This window comes from Cetorhinus maximus, chromosome 3 (genome assembly GCF_964194155.1).
Source record: "Cetorhinus maximus chromosome 3, sCetMax3.hap1.1, whole genome shotgun sequence".
NCBI classification, from domain to species: domain Eukaryota; kingdom Metazoa; phylum Chordata; class Chondrichthyes; order Lamniformes; family Cetorhinidae; genus Cetorhinus; species Cetorhinus maximus.
Window position 1 is genome coordinate 165,294,380 of NC_135881.1, and position 18,226 is coordinate 165,312,605.

The 18,226-nt window shown below is 39.5% G+C and overlaps 1 protein-coding gene across 3 annotated transcripts in view; it reads left to right on the top strand.

Moving 5' to 3' along the window:
• The window catches only part of dtnbp1a (dystrobrevin binding protein 1a), a 221,064-nt gene that overhangs the window by 12,635 nt on the left and 190,203 nt on the right, over nt 1-18,226 (top strand). For all 3 annotated transcript variants that reach the window (XM_078539223.1, XM_078539224.1, XM_078539225.1), the window contains exon 4: nt 10,563-10,623. In XM_078539223.1, coding sequence (XP_078395349.1) covers nt 10,563-10,623 — 61 coding nt within the window. The remainder of the gene's footprint in view (nt 1-10,562; nt 10,624-18,226) is intronic.

Below are 18,226 nucleotides of genomic sequence, written 5' to 3' on the forward strand. Positions count from 1 at the left end.
CACTGCATATAAATCATGAGCATGAAACATGGCTGATTATGTTAAAGTACAGAAGAGGACTAAGCAAGACTAGCTAGGCTGATTGTACAACAACCTGTCTCATAACCTTTCTAAAATCAATATTTTATGTTTTAAAAGTTAGATATTGTTGTCATATTTTAAATTTGTCATTCCAAACATAGTTATCTACCAACTTCAAAATGTCTAATGCCTACCTACCCCAATGTCTGCAGACCAACTTCTAATTTTGCTGTCTCTTAATTATCATCCTGTGGCCTAACATTGGTCTACCAGCAGCCCATGGCCCATCTGCCTATGGGTCTTTTGGTTGCTAGGTTTGTGCTTCTTACAGCATTTTGACACACAAATTGAATAATTGGGCAAATATGAAATTTATTCTTAGATTTCAATTGTACACTTTCTTGGATTTGCCAGTGGACTGCGCAAAACGTGAAGTGAACGTTTTTGAAGTGCAGTTAGGATTGTACAGTTTTTAAATTGCTAATTCCTGTAAATTTTTAATAACTAAATTAATAATGGTATCCATTTTGGTGCAGCATAGTAGCTGCCATAACAGCTCAACCCAAAATCAAATTTAGGTTCCTAGTTTTAAACTGCAGGGAAGGTTTACCCTCCATGGGACTCCATGTACATTAGTAGTCCTCGTGAGGTTTGCTGCAGTCCCTAGTAGAGGTTTGTTTCCTGTAGTATAAGGGTCTGGCTTAGAAAGGTTTAACATGGGACTGGATGCAATACTGCGCACAATGTGATGTAAAGGAACACATGACCTGAGCCTGGGGGCAGTCTTGTACTGGACAGAGACATGTGTTGAGGCAGGCATAGAGACAGCTCCTAGCTTAGATCTTGTGCTGCCTATATAATTACAGGTACTTAATAAACACTTAACTGTTAAAATAAACTTACTATTAAAGTGTGCGAGACACAGAACCTCTTCATGAGACCTACCAAAGTGTACACCACATGCGTCAGGGAACGGTTGTTTCCCCCAAGCTTTTGGTTAGTCGACAAAGGCACAATGCCTGGACATATTCTTTGTTTGCAAAGCACGGAGCCCTGCTTATGTAGCTTCTAGCACGCTTAAGTGAACCACATTGAGAGCTTGACTGACAATCTTAATTTGGTTGTTAAGTGTAATTCTTAGCACAGCTGGGATCTTTTAGTAAGTGTTGTCCAATTGCAGAATCGCATCTTATGTTGGGCACTACATTCTGAGTTTTGCAAGCATGGGCTGGTTGAGTACGGACAGTACACCCTGTTGTGAACAGCTGAAGGGACTTGCTGTTTGATACAATCCACCAGGTTTTGGGGCGTGCGGCCTATATTCCAATCCGCTCCCTTTTTTCATCAGCATAAATTGTTGTTCCCTTTGAAATTTGGTATTCTTGCGATTCTGTCCTGATGAGTGCAAGCCAAAAAGTATGTCTCTTTTTTTCAAGCAATGCTAAAGTTTTCAAACTTTTAGCCATTTTTTTCCTAACAAGTCTGAAGATTTTCCTTGAATTCCCCACAGCTTTGAGTTCGACTAGTAGCTTTTCATACGTAACTTTGTCAAGCACCTTTCTAAGTCACTATAAGTCTTACAGCTTGTGATGTCACTTCTTCAAAGAAGTTGAAGTTGTTAGGCAGGTCATTTCACTTTGGAATCCATATTGACTGCTATTTAAGTTATTCTTGTACAAATAATAAAATTTACATGATAATTGATTTCATTATTTTCTACGTAATTGAAGTAAGACTAATCGATCTTCAGTTCTAAGTGCCTATCTTGTCACCCTCTACAAATATAAGCACTGCTTTGTATTTCCAATCTACTGGCACCTCCTTTGTGTCCCATGACAGACTCGATTGTCAATGTCTCAAATCTCCTTCCTAATTTTTGTTAGAGCTCTGGAGTAAATATCACCTATTCCTAAGCATTGAATGATTTTGAATCCTTTTATCTTGTTTAGAACTTCCATCTCATACATATTAAAGCCATTATTTTTGCCTCGATCATCTCTGGGGTGGGCATATCTCATCACCTTAATGCTAGCAGGAAATGAGTATTGAGAATGTTTGCTATCTCATGCTGATCTTTGTTTCCAGTCCATTAGCATCTTTCACAGTTGTGTTCCCCAACTGTAGTGCAAGTGGTAAATCTGTGGAACTGGCTTCTTGGAGTGAAGGTGGAAGCACATAGTAATATTTTCAAATATGTGTAATTAATGATATATGGTAAGTGTAGCATGCTTGGTTGGAACAGATTACAACTTATGGTTCCCAAAGCTTTCCTCCATTGGGAGGTTTTACTCGCGTCATATTCAGGACTGATTGATAAAGATTAATAGGTCAAAAAACTTATTATCATTATAACATGAAACTATCAGGACATCCACGAATTCTTGTTTTCCTGCAATTGCCCTCTAACTGTCAAAGCACTGGAAGAATTTTCTTATTCTCGCGTTTTGCCTCTACACTTATGTTTACTTTTTATGTCCCTTTCTACACCTCTTGACCTGTTTCTGCATGTTCCTATACTTTAGTGAATCCCTTCCCTTTTCTTCCTGCAGAACCTATAACATTCATTGTGGAACTGTAGAAGTGGCTGGCCATTTGATGCTAACTTCAGTGTGAAATTCATATCTTCCCTTTAAAATTTGTGGACACCATGATACTGAATGTTGGTTTTATAATTTTCACGTTTCCCAGTATCATTTTATGGTTGTCAGTTGTCTAAATGCTTTATCCTCCCTGGAAAGTATGCTAAATAATTTTGAGTAGTCACTGATGCATTTATAAATTATGGTGATAGATTCATTTTATGGGTATTAAATACCACAGAGTAAAAGGTTTTTGCACAGTGAGGCTCTAATTGCAATTTCGAACGTACAAATCTGACCTCATTACTCAAATAGACTTGATATCTAGGTACTATTCACTTGTAATGTGCTGTTGCTGTCAATGCCAATTTTGAGGAACTGTGGTACTGAGATTTAAAAACATAGATTGTCATGCAAAATGTGACAAAGATGAATGTGTACAGCTTGAGTCTTTAATGGATTTGGCATTTGTCTTGACTGTTTAACTGGAATTGATGGTCATTTTGGAGATTTTGCAGGTAATTGTGTTTAAAAATAATTTTATCTGTGAAGGAGGAGGATAATATTTTAATTGAGGCATGTAAAGATTGGTTTCCAGACCATATCAACCTTGTCACTAGGCCTGTGTATTATGTTGTTATCACTATGAAAAATAGTTCTCAAGTCGATGCATTTTTATGATGCTCTTAATTCATTAGTTGGAATTTCTACTATTGGCAATGATCTGTTTGTTGCACCATTACCTTAACCTGGTGTTGAGTAGTTTAACATGGCATGTACAAATTGCCTGTTGTTTTTCACAATTCAAGTTGACATAGTACAATGATGTTGATCACTAGCATTATATTTCACTGAGATCCAAATGGAAAAAATCTAAAGTGTAGTGCATGAAAATTTCATATGCTTGCCATTGTTTTACTGAAAGTGATGCTGTATGTATGAATTCTGATGAGCTAATGTGGTTTGGGAAATGAACCAAGCAGTTGTTACTGTCCAGCATATTCAATACATATATAATAGGTGTGAGTTACAAGGTAGTGATTGAGTTGACGGTCCTGATGATGGCTTTGACCATGAAACTGAAGTGCCAACAGAACCATTTCATTAATATACTGCCTGATTTGGCTGATTGCTAAATGCTTCATGTGCTATATAGATGAAGCAGTGTTCAGGTTGTAGGTCTTGTGCAAGATATATTTTCAATCAATGAACTGTACACTTTGGAAATTACTGATACCGCCAACCCCCTAAAAAACCAAAAAAAAATGCAAAATTGGCAAATTTGTTTTAAATGAAATGGAAGAACTAGAAAGCTGAAAAGGTTTCAATCTAATTAATCCCCAGGATTAGAAAGTATTTAACTGAGTGTTCTGAGAGAGATTTTTGGGGAAGTGGTGGTGGCAGGATTCATGATATATTGATTGCTATGAGAATCATTGGACAGTACAGAAGTACCAGCAGATTGGTTCAGACTGATGTGCTTTATTCAAAAAGGATGAGAACTCAAACTGACAATTTACAGATCTTTGATTTTCAGTTGAGTGAAATTATTTAAGTGATGTATAAAGAGCAATTTTGAACATTATTTGTACCTAGCAAACACCGGTCAGCATATTTTAGAAGGGGAAGATTCTGCTAGACCAACCTCCTTGATTTCTTTTGAAGAAGTGACAAACCAAATGTATTGTTGTACACTAAATTGTTACAGGAAATTTTAATTGTTGCTGGAGATTTTTAAAAAATAAATAACATTTTATTACTTTTGATTACTTATCATCTATTTGTCTTGGTCCCATCTTTCTTTCCCTCTCTATTTCATTTTCAGTGCATGATTTGACATTGAATTGAATAATAGTCTAACTGACACTTCCTGGTTCAGACTTGGCATTACTTGTTAATGAGTCTTCAGTCTGGTTGGGTAAGATGATACACAGAGGTCCTAGATTTCCTGTAGAGGGTGTTACGTCAAAATGGCTTCCTAATTATAGTAAGTTCCAGTGTACACTCTCAATGTCTGTGTGTATGTGCAGTGAGCAACTCACACTGTTTGTTCACCACTGGTGTAAAATCCAGCCCAGTATCTCTTAGGATGCATTTTCTTACTAATCATGATAAAAAACCGTGGAAGATTTGCTGACATTATATTTTTTAAATTGCACGTGTGATTTCTCTCTGCCACACTCAAATTTCGGTGCACTTCAGAAATAAATATAAAGAAACATAGAAAATTTTCAGGTATACAAAATAATGAAGCCTGAATTGACCCCTGTGAATTAACAGCATCTGGCCATTTTAGTAGACGAATAATACGTTCATTCATTTTCATCATAGCCTTAGTGGGCCTTTGGCATTGTCTTGCTTCTTCTCTGGCTTTCTTCAAGCCTCCTTCACTCCATGTCTCAATGTTATCCGCCCATCCGATTTTTCTTCTTCCTCTTCAATTTTTACCCTCAACTTCTGCTTCATTTGTTGCCAGGACAGGGCTGTCGGGTCTTTGTTTCCAATGTCTGTACTTGGCTATTTTTCTCATTGTACTTAGCAACTCTTTTGATTTCTGAACTGCTACTCTTGATCTAACCCACTCATTTATCTTTCCGTCCACCCAGCTAATTCTGAGCATCCTCTGCCATACCTACATTTCAAAAGCTGTTATCCTCCTCTCATCCTCTCTCTTCAGAGTCCAACTCTTGCATCCATAAGAGTACAACATTCTACACCAGTGATTGTACGAGATGCTTTTTCAACTTCATGCTGATGCTTTTAGACTCCAGAAACTACAAGAATAATATGTGGGATTTTAAATGTTATAATGTACCTACCATTATAAAATAGCATGTCTTTTGAGTTGCTGTGAACAGAGTCACAGATTTGTTTGTGTGCATGTGTATCTTTTCAATCAAGAAAAGTAACCTGTCGTATTTCTCACGACCCACTGAGGATAGTGCACTGCAATATCAAGCCCCGTTACTCCCCAAGCTGCAACAAATGTGAAAAAAGTTTGATAAACCACCAGATTGCCCCAATTCTACTTAACTGTTTAATTTAGGTTAACAGATTACAAAAACTTAACAATAAATAACTGTTTATTGCACAAACTGTCTTTAACCAGTGGCAAAATAAAAAAATATGAACTCTAATTTCTAACTCTATAACCTAGGCTCTACCCCTTCTTAAATCCCTTTACACACAAATACAAAAACATGGATTTTAAGGGTGGGATCAAACATTCCAATAGCACCAATTCTGGAGCACAGGGTTCAATGGGTTGATTTTGATCAATGTCTTCTAAATTCCTTTCAGTTCTTATTGATGGCATGAGATGGTCTTCCAGCGCTTTCAATATTTAGTTCACTGGTTGAGCACTTGCCTTTCAATGTCTCTAACAGTGATTTTCCCCTTTGCCTCTTGACAGGGGTTTTCAGAGACAGAGCAGGTTATAGAGATATGAGGAGAAAAAGCCAGCTGGCTATTTTTGTAGGATTACTGGAATCTTACCCATACAGGAAAGAGAGGCTTTAGGCCTTGTTCCTTTCAGACTAGGAGCTATTCTGCTGCACTATCCTCACATAAAACCTGGTCACCTGGTTAGGAGCCAATTAAAACGTTGTTGCCAGGCAGCTTCCTTGGTCCAGCATCCTTTCCGGCACCATCCTGTCTTTCATAGCACACTGTTCCAGGACTGCAACATTGTATATATATCTCATCCTGTTCCAGTGGACCTATCTTTCAAACTGCAGCCATTGTAATTTTAATCCACAGTCCAACAGGAAATAAAAAGAAATGTTCCTCACATATTGAAGACCTTCTCAGTCCGCTACTGAATTACAAGTTACATATTTTTAAAGATCCACATTACATTGTCACAGGATTTATTCAGAGCTGTTCATCACTGAACATTGTAGAAACTAGTGAGTAGTTTTGTTAATTGCTTTGTGGCATTGTTCGGAGAACAAATTTTAAAGTATGAACTAACAATTTAGTTACTGCATGAGAGAACTAACTAGGATATGGGAGTGCTTTCAGGATAATTTCCAGAGATATGTTGACCTTTACCAGTAACTATTGTTAATCTGTTAGTTTAACTTAACGTGTGGCTTGTTGATAGTGCTCTACTGCAAATTTTGTCGTTATTACGGCTGATAATGTTTGTTCGAAAGGACGTTGTCGATTTGTTGATGTGTCGGTAAACAGATTACGCCAATATAAAATGTATAAATGCTGCAGTATGAAAATGAATTATTAGGAATGCTTTCGTTTATAAATTATGGAAGTTATATGACAATAAAATGTCTCTTGAGTCAAAAACAAATCGCTCTTGCAATGTGCAAGGAAACGGAGAAAAATGACTAGGTCATATGAATAATAAGCTGAAAACAACTAAAAAGGATCATGTTGAATGTGGTACAGGAAATGGAAGGGAAATGGTGTGGGTATGAACTTTGAAAACGAACAGATATGCACTCTTATATAGAGTAAAATATGGATCTGTGTTCAGTAGAGATTTGATGAAACCTGATGAAACTGCTTTTTTCAGAGGAAATTCAATCTGTTTTAAAACAGAAGCGCACCCACAGTGTTGATTACATGATGGACCAGTGTCATCTCTAGTCAAAGCCTTTCATAAACCTTTATCAAACTGAATTTATAGTATATTGCTGACAAAGTGGCCATAAAAACACTTGACATGCTCAGTCATACAACATAAATTCAGTAAACTTGATCCAATGTTTTTGCATTGGTAATGGAGTAGTGGAACTGTTAGGATTTCAGGTTATTTGCCAAAGCTTTTCATTCACCCTCATGCCAGAAAACAGCTCCCGTAGCCAGCCTCATGCCTTTTTAACTTTGTGTGGAATGAATAGGGGGTAAGCATGCTGTGGGATTAACCATTATTATTTCATACTTCGCTATATCTTTTATTCAGGATAAGTACCACAACAGACCTTGAAGCTCTGGTTAATATATCAATTGATTTAACAACGAGAACAAAATTCGCATAAGCAAAACAGATGTAACAGTAAAGTTAGAATTGCAAACAATTTTTTTCTGGACTTGAAACTAAAATATAGAATCCTGCAATTTTTATAAAGTGCACCCCTCTGCATTCATGGAATGCTGTCTTGCAGTTGTTACTTGTGGTTAAATTTGAGTGAACTAAGCATTCAGGTGTTGGTGTCCTTTATATTTTCACTTCTGTTGAAGGACAGCTTCTTTGACGAAGGACTGCTCCCGGCACATCACCCTACTCCCCCACCCCCCACAAACTCTGGTTCATTCTCAGTGGGCTGAAAATTGGATTTTGTACCATTTGAGTAGATGTAGACAATAGAATTGTCACTGTCTGGAGGGATGTATATTAAAAACAGCTGACACCATTTAGGTAGAATTTCACTTTAAACTATATACAAATTATGATACAGAACATTTTACCATAACTTGAGACTTGTTTCCATATTTCAGTTTAGAACAAGTCTGAATGTTTTGAAAAGTGGGAACTCAAAAGAAAGGATTTTTACTTGATTGTGCCTCGTGTCCTTAGACATCCTAAAGCTCTTTATAACCAGTGGATTTTCCTTTGAAGTACAATCATTATTGTTATTTAGGAAAACTCTGTGGATGTTTTGTACACAACAATTTTGTGATAAGAATGTTGGCCAGGACACGAGAACTCTATGGTCCAGATCTTCTGGCCAGCGGCAGTGCTGACTGCGAAGATAATTACACATCTCACTGTCCCAGCTGCTGCAGTGATCCCTCGTCACAACCATCGAGAGAGCAATGGCAAAGAGAAGCGGTGTAGAGGCCACGGCCCCTTTATGCAACATCAGCCTTGTGGAGGTTGGTGGGGATGGTGGGTGGGTAGTTGGAGAATGGGAGCAAGTGGGTTGGGCTCTGCTGTTAATAACTGACCTGCATCAGAAATTAACAGCTGGGCAATACTCAGGTAAGTAACTGGGTTAGTATTGTGCAACAGGCCCAAGCCTCCAATACTGGTCAGTGCTGAAACATTTTTGGAGGGGCCCAGGCAGCACAAATCTGCCCATTGGAAGGTTAAACTTCCTGGCAATTACCCTGCTGGTGCACGGGTCAGGACTTCTGAAAGGTCCAATGCACAATGGTGGCGTAAGTCTCAACATTCACCACAGTTGGTATTGGAAGATTCAAGGGTATGTTTTTCTGTCTCTAACCTGCTCTAGCACTCAAGTTGTCCCATCTGTGTGCTGTTTTTTCAGTCTTAAAGCCAGGCCAATTCTTTTTTTTGGGCTAATGTGCTATATGCCAAGTTTATATAGGCTTTTACTATTACAAATGGAATGAGAAACTGCTTTTGAATGTTTAACAGCACATCCAGCAATCAGCAAGTAATTTTTAAAAAATTGTGACTTGGTTAACATTTATTGAAATGTGTTGAATTGATGCAGTGCCATACATTTGCCAACAAGTATTTCAAATACTTAGATGAATTTGAGATCTAGTTCTGAAGTTGGCAAATAGATGCTAATTGTTCCTGAGTTACAACAAGACTTCATAAATAATTAGAGAGATGGAAACAAAAATATTTGCCAAGCAATGTTATAAAATATTTGAGAAGGCAAATTCTGCACTTAAGTAAAATATTATTTCTGTTTGTGACTGTGCAAAAACCATAGAACTGTTTGGATCTTCACTGGATAAGAGTCATTTAGTTGCATTGAAGGTTGATATATTTGGTGAATTGAGGATCAAATACGCAGCAGAAGTATCCTGGAACCATCTTCAGCAGCTTTAGTAGTCATTCCTTTGCTTTTTTTTATTAAAATACAGCTGATGCTACATGAGTGATTATTTGACTATTTATTTCAATTGTTCATACATATGACACAACTTTTGACCTGGCAGGATTGGTGACTCATTTTACTTGGGTTTTGTTAACTGCTGCCTGATTCCCTACTGCAACTCTGGCCTGCTAAACATGTAGGCTGAGTGTTTCTGCTTTTGGAGCAATCAGTGATCTGAGAGCACATTGTGCTTGTTTTCAGAAGTGATTATCTTCAAGTTTCCACTCAAACTAATTTTCATATGATGCATCTTAGAATGTTTTTTTTAATAGTTTTGCATTAAAAAATATTCTTTGATATATTTGAGTGGCAACTTTGGTGCAGCTTTACAAATGCAACTGAAAATTGGTCTGTTTAAAAAAAAAACATTTTAATTGGTGTCTAGTTCACTATCTGTGAGTAACCTGATTTTAAATAACTGAAAATGATTTTAAAGAACTGTACAGAATCATTTACTAGCTACATTGATGTATACTCAGTTTCTTTCTTAAAAAAATAATAAGTTACCTATTAATGTTCTTGCAGCTGAAAAGCTTAATTTTAAAAGCCTGATGAAGGCACAAAAAAGGCACAATTAGTGGAAACTTGCCATGGTCAAACTAGGTTCTAACAAATTGCAAGATAAAATCACCTTATCGCTGCTAGGTTCAGGGAGACAGTACCTTGTTTGCATTCTGTCCTGTTCATGCAGCATGATGCTGAAAGAAATGTCAATTATAGTAATGAAGTAATTCAAATGCCAGGAGCAGCTTCATTGTTGTAAAAAAAAATTAACACCAAAAAATTTACCTCAAAATTCTAAACCCTCTTATCTTTACTTATCTTGTTTTCCCTTTTTCCCGGCCTCTTTTGTCCTATTTTTATTGCTGTGTCCTATTTACCTGGACTTGATTGTAATTTTTAAAAAATAAACATTTATCATTCAAATCTAACTTTAAAACCTTTTTATTCTTTGCTTTCCTGCATCATTACCCGTTTTAAAAGTGACAGCAATGGCTTAATAATAAATGTCCTTTGACTGAACGTGAATGCCACAGCATATCAGGTTTGAAACAGCAGATACTGTTCTTTTATGTCTAGATGATTACTTGATCAATTTAGAGCAAAAACAGGGGAATCTCATTGTTTTGTATCTTTTTTAAAGGTATGAGAACACTTGGGCAACCCTGCACAAACAAGCCGAGGACTCTGCTAAAGTTGGAGAGGTATGATATCAAAGTAAATTAGAAATGCTCATTTTAGTGCATCCTTCCACAATTAATGCTCAAATAAAATTCCCCATCTTTGTTGAATCTCTTATAATTTTGGTGTCTAATCTTTGTATTGCTTCAACAACAAGCTATTCTCAGTTAGAAACTGTAATACACATTAAGTCCCTTCAGAATCTTTTATGTTTCAATGGGATCACCTCTCAATCTTCTAAACTCCATAGAGTAGAGTCCCAATTTACCCAATGCCTCATCCCAGTCTAGTAAAGGGACTGTTGCAAGTCACCACTAAAAGGTAAGATTTTAAGATACACTTCCCTGAATGTGGTGCTGGGAAGAGCAGGAGTATTCTTCTTGGGCTCATTTTAAAACCACGTGGGCAGTTAATTTACAGTATTATACAATGGTTGAACAATTGTTGCATTGAGGCTGCAGGAGGACTGCAATAAATGTCATAAATGTACTTCAAGTCCACAAAAACCACCACAGAAAATAATCCAGATTCATTGAAATTCTGGGAGTAGAAGTCTACTGAAATCATAACATTATAGATGCTTTTTGCTTCATGGTCAAATTTAATGTATGCATTTACAATCATTGGCCTAGATTTTGCTGTAGAATGACAGCAAAACAGTCAGCGTTTGTTGTCATTTCTCCACTGAAACTGATGACAACTTTGGGAGTTTGGACATGGGCAGGACAATTTGGAAATCCAGAAGTTCCTGTCAGTAAGCCAACACTCCTATGTAGTTTGCACTATAGAATTTCCCACGGATTTTCAAAAGACATTTGATACAGTGCCAGACAATAGACTTGCAAGCAAAATTCCAGCTCATGAAATAAAAGGCAAAGTAGACACTTCGATAAGAAATTGGCTGAGTAACAGGAAACAAAGTAGCAATAAATGGTTGTTTTTCAGATTGGAGGAAGGCCTGTAGTGGAGTTCCCCAGGAGGGGTCAGTGTTGGGACCCTTGCTGCTCTTGATATATATTAATGACCTAGACTGTGGAGTGCAGGGCATGATTTCAAAATTAGCGGATGATACAAAGATTGGAAGCATTGTCAACTGCGATGAGGATAGTCTTGAACTTCAAAAGGACATGGACATGTTGTTGGATTGGGCAGACATTTGGCAGATGAAGTTCAATGTAGGAAGAATGTGGAGAGACAGTATAACATAAAGGGAGAAACACTAAAGGAGGTGCAGGAACAAAAGGACTTCAGTGTATATGTACATAAGTCATTGAAGGTGGCAGGGCATGTTGAGAGAGTAGTTAATAAAGCATGTGGTATCCTAGGTTTTATTAATAGGGGCATTGAGTACACGATTAAGGAGGTCATGTTAAACTTGTACAAGGTGTTAGTTAGGCCTCATTTGGAGTAATGCCATACTTGAGGTAGGATGTGAAGGCATTGGAGAGAGTGCAGAGGAGATTCATAAAAATGATTCCAGGTATAAAGAACTGTCATGAAGAGATTAATGTCTATAATGTTAATGGAAGTTGTTTATTTAAAATAGAGTTTAGTGATGTCTGTGTGTATGTATGTATGTGTGCGTGTTTTAATTGGATTAAAGCCAGCTGGTCTAGAGGCTTTGATGTACAGAAAGAAGTAGGTTTGAAATGGTAATTAGATAAACATGGCGAAGTTTAGAAACATAGGTGTCAAGGGGGAAATTTGCATTTTTAAATAATGCATTCAGAAGAACAGGTGAAATCCTGCACCTAACTAGAAGACGCCAAGCAATGTGTTTATTTTTTTCAGCTTACTAATAAAATTTATGGAATCAAAGGATGTTATTTTTAGAAGAGGTAAATTTAAAAACCTAGTAATACAATGGAAAATTTGCACTCAAAGAGAAAGATATGTATAAAGGAGATTGTGTGTGAGGCATTTTAAGATCCATCAAGTGTGAGAAGCCTCCAGCCTGTAAACCTCAAGTCTGTCTGCAAGAATCCAGTGCTAAGAGAAACTCATTTTGAATGCGACTATCCAGGGTGTGCTCTGCCAGGTGTCTCATTAAATCTAAGTTTTACTGCCTTAACAGGGGTGTAATTGAGAGTCAGATTAGTTAGGGGATTTTTGTAGTTATTATAGTAATTTTGTAGATATATGTATGTGCTTACAATTTTTCTTCTATTAATAAATGTTTAATTTAGTTTTATTAAAAAAAAACTTCCTGAGACTCGGTGGTCTAATTGCTACTGAATTCAAAGCCTGCATCTCAAACCATACAAATTGCAAAAATAGGTTATGATAGTTGTTTCAAGTTTCCCTCTGGGATTTGAGCAACTCAGCCTTTACCATTGGCTGTGTCATATTAGAACTGTAGCTATGAGGATAGATTGGAGAGGCTGAGTCCGTTTTCCTTGGAGAAAAGAAGGCTGAGAGGAGATTTGATAGAGGTATTCAAGATCCTGAGGGGTATGAACAGGGTAAATAGTGAGAAACTGTTCCCACTCAAGTACATCAAGAACTAGAGGGGACAGATTCAAAATAATGGGCAAAAGGAGTAGAAGTGATGAGGAAAATTTTTCTCACCCACAGAGTGGTTGGAGTCTGGGACAAACTTCCTGAAAGAGTGGTGGAGGCAGGTTTGATCGAGGTATTCAGAAGGGAATTGGATTGCTATCTGAAAAGAGAGAATGTGCAAGGTTATGGGGATAAGGCAGGGGAGTGGGATTAGGTAGAATGCTCTTTCAGCGAGCCAATGCAGGCTCAATGGGCCGAACGGCCTCCTACACTGTAAAGGTTCCGTGATTGCAATCTCCCTTGCAATCATGAGTTGACAATAGCTTCCACTCCAATGCTGTCTAGCTTTAAAACCCTGGAAAAAGTCATACCTTGTTGAAGGAGGGCACTGGTGAGAAGTGACCGAAGCATTCTGGGAGAAGTCATCGCAGTCACCACGACTCAGGAGGGAATCGAGGAGGACCCACTGTCAAAGAACGGAATAATAAATTAATTATCTAAGTAGAGATGGCTGGGCAGGTGATGTGCTGTAGCTGTATGATGTGGGAGCTGGCAGATCCCATTGCGAGCCGCAGTGACCACATCTGCAGCAAGTGTTGGTTGCTGGAGGAACTCCGGCTCAGAATTGATGAGCTGGAGTCCGAGCTCCGGACGCTGCAGCACATCCGGGAGGGGGAGAGTTACCTGGACGCTTTGTATCAGGAGGCGGTCACACCCGGTACATTAAGTACCTCAAGTCTGGTCAGGGTCAGCAGGGTGTGACTGCAAGTGAGGCAGGTAGAGAGATCCTGTGTTCAGGAACAGAGGAGCCTCAGCTCTTGACCTTGTCCAACAGGTACGAGGTACTTGCTCCCTGTGTGGATGAGGAAGAGGGCTGTAGGGAGGATGAGCCAGTTGACCACGACACCGTGGCACATGAGGCCATTCAAGAGGGGAGCAAAAAGACAAGTGATAGTTGTAGGGGATTCTATAATTAGGGGAATTGATAGCTTCCATTGTAAGCAGGATCGAGAGTCCCGCATGGTATGTTGCCTGCCTGGTGCCAGGGTGAGGGACATCTCTGACCGGCTTGAAAGGATGTTGGAGAGGGAGGGGGAGGATCCAGTTGTTGTGGTCCACGCCGGGACAAATAACATAGGTAAGACTGGGAAAGAGGACCTGTTTGGGGATTATCAGGAACTAGGAACTAAATTAAGGAACAGGTCCTCAAGGGTTATAATCTCCGGATTACTACCCGATCCACGTGCAAATTGGCATAGGGACGCGAGAATAAGGGAAGTAAACACGTGGCTAAAGGAGTGGTGCGGCAAAGAGGGGTTCCATTTCGTGGGGTACTGGCATCAGTATTGGAATAGGAGGGATCTGTACCGTTGGGACGGTCTCCACCTGAACCGATCTGGGACCAATGTTCTAGCGAAAAGGGTAAATAGGGTGGTCAACAGCACTTTAAATTAGAAAGTGGGGGCGGAGGGAAGGTAAAACTCCAAGAAATATGACTAATGGGAAACAAAGCAGCAGGTTAGCGTGTGGGGGGCTGGATTCAACTTCATGGAAAATTATGAAAAAACTGAAAAGAAAGGAGAGCCCAGAAGAGGCTATTAAAGTCTCCAGAACACAAAATAGGACAGAGTGTTTGGAAAGGGCTAGGAATCTAACTTCAAGCACATCAGATAATGGGATGACAATGAGAAAGGGGACGGGAAATACAGGACTGAAGGTGTTGTATCTGAATGCACGCAGTATACGAAATAAGATAAATAAGCTTGTGGCGCAGATTGAAATTGGCAAGTATGATGTGGTGGGCATTACGGAGACATGGCTGCAAGGGGATCAGGACTGGGAGCTAAATATCCAAGGATATACATCCTATCGAAAAGATAGGCAGGTTGGCAGAGGGGGTGGGGTTACTTTGTTAGTAAGAAATGAAATTAAATCGATAGCAAGAAATGATGTAGGGTCAGATGATGTAGAATCTGTGTGGGTAGAGTTGAGGAACCGCAAAGGTTAAAAAAAACCATAATGAGAGTTATGTACAGGCCTCCGAACAGTAGTCAGGATGTGGTACACAAGATACACCAGGAGATAGAAAAGGTGTGTAAGAAAGGCAAGGTTACAGTGATCATGGGGGATTTCAATATGCAGGTAGACTGGGAAAATCAGGTTGGTAGTGGATCCCAAGAAAAGGAATTTGTAGAATGTCTACAAGATGGCTTTTTGGAGCAGCTTGTGGTGGAGCCCACTAGGGAACAGGCAATTCTAGATTTAGTGATGTGTAATGAGGCAGATTTGATAAGGGAGCTTAAGGTGAAGGAACCCTTAGGAGGAAGTGACCATAATATGATAGAATTTACCCTGCAATTTGAGAGGAAAAAGCTGGAATCAGATGTAACGGTATTACAGTTGAATAAAGGCAACTACAGAGGCATGAGCGAGGAACTGGCCAGAATTGACTGGGAGATGAGCCTAGCAGGAAAGACAGTGGAACAGCAATGGCAGGTGTTTCTGGGAGTAATTTGGGAGACACAGCAAAAATTCACCCCTAGGAAGAAGAAGCATACTGAAGGGAGGACTAGGCAACCATGGCTGACAAGGGAAGTCAGGGACAGCATAAAAGCGAAAGAGAAAGCATACAATGCGGCAAAGAGCAGTGGGAAACCAGGGGATTGGGAAGCCTACAAAGACCAACAGAGGACAACTAAAAAAGAACTAAGGAGGGAGAAGATTAAATATGAGGGTAAACTAGTCAGTAATATAAAAGAAGATTGCAAGAGTTTTTTTAGATATATAAAGGGTAAGGGAGAGGCAAAAATGGACAATGGGCCGCTGGAAAATGACGCTGGAGAAGTAGTAATGGGGAACAAGGAAATGGCGGAGGAACTGAATAAGTACTTTGCGTCAGTCTTCACAGTAGAAGACACGAGTGACATCCCCAAAGTTCAAGAGAGTCGGGGGGCAGAGGTGAGTATGGTGGCCATTACCAAGGAGAAGGTGCGAGGAAAACTGAAAGGTCTGAAGGTGGATAAATCACCTGGACCAGATGGATTACACCCCAGAGTTCTGAAGGAGATAGCGGAAGAGATAGTGGAGGCATTAGTGGTGATCTTTCAGGAATCACTGGAATCAGGGAGGGTCCGAGGACTGGAAAATCACTAATGTAACCCCCCTGTTTAAGAAGGGAGTGAGGCAAAAGACAGGAAATTTCGGGCCGATTAGCCTGACCTCGGTCGTTGGTAAGATTTTAGAGTCCATTATTAAGGATGAGATTTCAGAATACTAAGAAGTGCATGGTAAAATGAGGCAAAGTCAGCATGATTTCATCAAGTGGAGGTCATGCCTGACAAATCTGTTAGAATTCTTTGAGGAGGTAACGAGTAGGTTAGACAAAGGAGAGCCAATGGATGTTATCTATTTGGACTTCCAGAAGGCCTTTGACAAGGTGCCGCATAAGAGGCTGCTCAGTAAGATAAGAGCCCAAGGTGTTAGAGGCAAGGTACTAGCATGGATAGAAGATTGGCTGTCTGGCAGGAGGCAGAGAGTGGGGATAAGGGGGTCCTTCTCAGGATGGCAGCCGGTGACTAGTGGAGTTCCGCAGGGGTCAGTGTTGGGACCACAACTTTTCACTTTATACATTAATGATCTAGATGAAGGAACTGAGGGTATCCTGGCTAAGGTTGCAGATGATACAAAGATAGGTGGAGGGACAGGTAGTATTGAGGAGGCGGGGAGGCTGCAGAAGGATTTGGACAGGTTAGGAGAATGGGCAAAGAAGTGGCAGATGGAATACAATGTGGGGAATTGTGAGGTCATGCACTTTGGTGGGAAGAATCGAGGCATGGACTATTTTCTAAATGGGGAGAGAATTCAGAAATCTGGAGTGCAAAGGGACTTGGGAGTCCTAGTCCAGGATTCTCTTAAGGTTAACTTGCAGGTTGAGTCAGTAGTTAGGAAGGCAAATGCAATGTTGGCATTTATTTTGAGAGGACTAGAATATAAAAGCAGGGATGTGCTGCTGAGGCTTTATAAGGCTCTGGCAGACCACATTTAGAATATTGTGAGCAATTTTGGGCCCCGTATCTCAGGAAGGATGTGCTGGCCCAGGAGAGGGTCCAGAGGAGGTTCGCAAGAATGATCCCAGGAATGAAAGGCTTAACATATGAGGAACGTTTGAGGACTCTGGGTCTACACTCGCTGGAGTTTAGAAGGATGAGGGGGGATCTGATTGAAACTTACAGAATACTGAAAGGCCTGGATGGAGTGAACGTGGGGAAGATGTTTCCATTAGTAGGAGAGACTAGGACCCGAGGGCACAGCCTCAGAGTAAAGAGAAGACCTTTTAGAACACAGATGAGGAGAAACTTCTTTAGCCAGAGAGTGGTGAATCTATGAAATTCATTGCCACAGAAGGCTGTGGAGGCCTGGTCATTGTGTGTATTTAAGACCGAGATAGATAGGTTGTTGATTGGTAAGGGGATCAAAGGTTATGAGGAGAAGGCGGGAGAATGGGGTTGAGAAACTTATCAGCCATGATTGAATAGCAGAGCAGACTCGATGGGCCGAATGGCCTAATTTCTGCGCCTACGTCTTATGGAAGGAGATGTAACTAGGTTTTTAGTGGCGTCCTAACTTCATAATTACTGCGAAACACACTTAGTGCCCTAAAAACCAAATTTTATGATTGTTGAATGTCAAATATCTCTGTAAAGATTTAAAATTCAATATATTTTTAGATAGCAATATAAATATGACTGTATTAAGGTAGAAGTTAAAATAAAGATCCAGACTTTTATGTCTAGATCTTTATTTTAGCTTCTACCTTAATACAGTCATAGTTATCTTTCTATCTGAAAATTGGAAGTGATGGATATTAAATGCTTCTAACTTCATGGTTTGCTGTGTGTGAATATTTCAGTTTGATTGGTTGCCTACCTGCTTGCTGACATCACTGAGTAGCATGCCAGGACATCGCTACATTTTTGTGGTTAGTTACCCTGAGGTCAGAGAGTGTCCTTTCTTCGCTGTCGATCATAAAATCCAGGCCATTTTGAATAGTGCTATGGACAGGGGAGAGAGACAGAAATCCTCTAATCCTCCAACCTTCTGTCTGTAATCAGTGTGGTTTACTTTAGA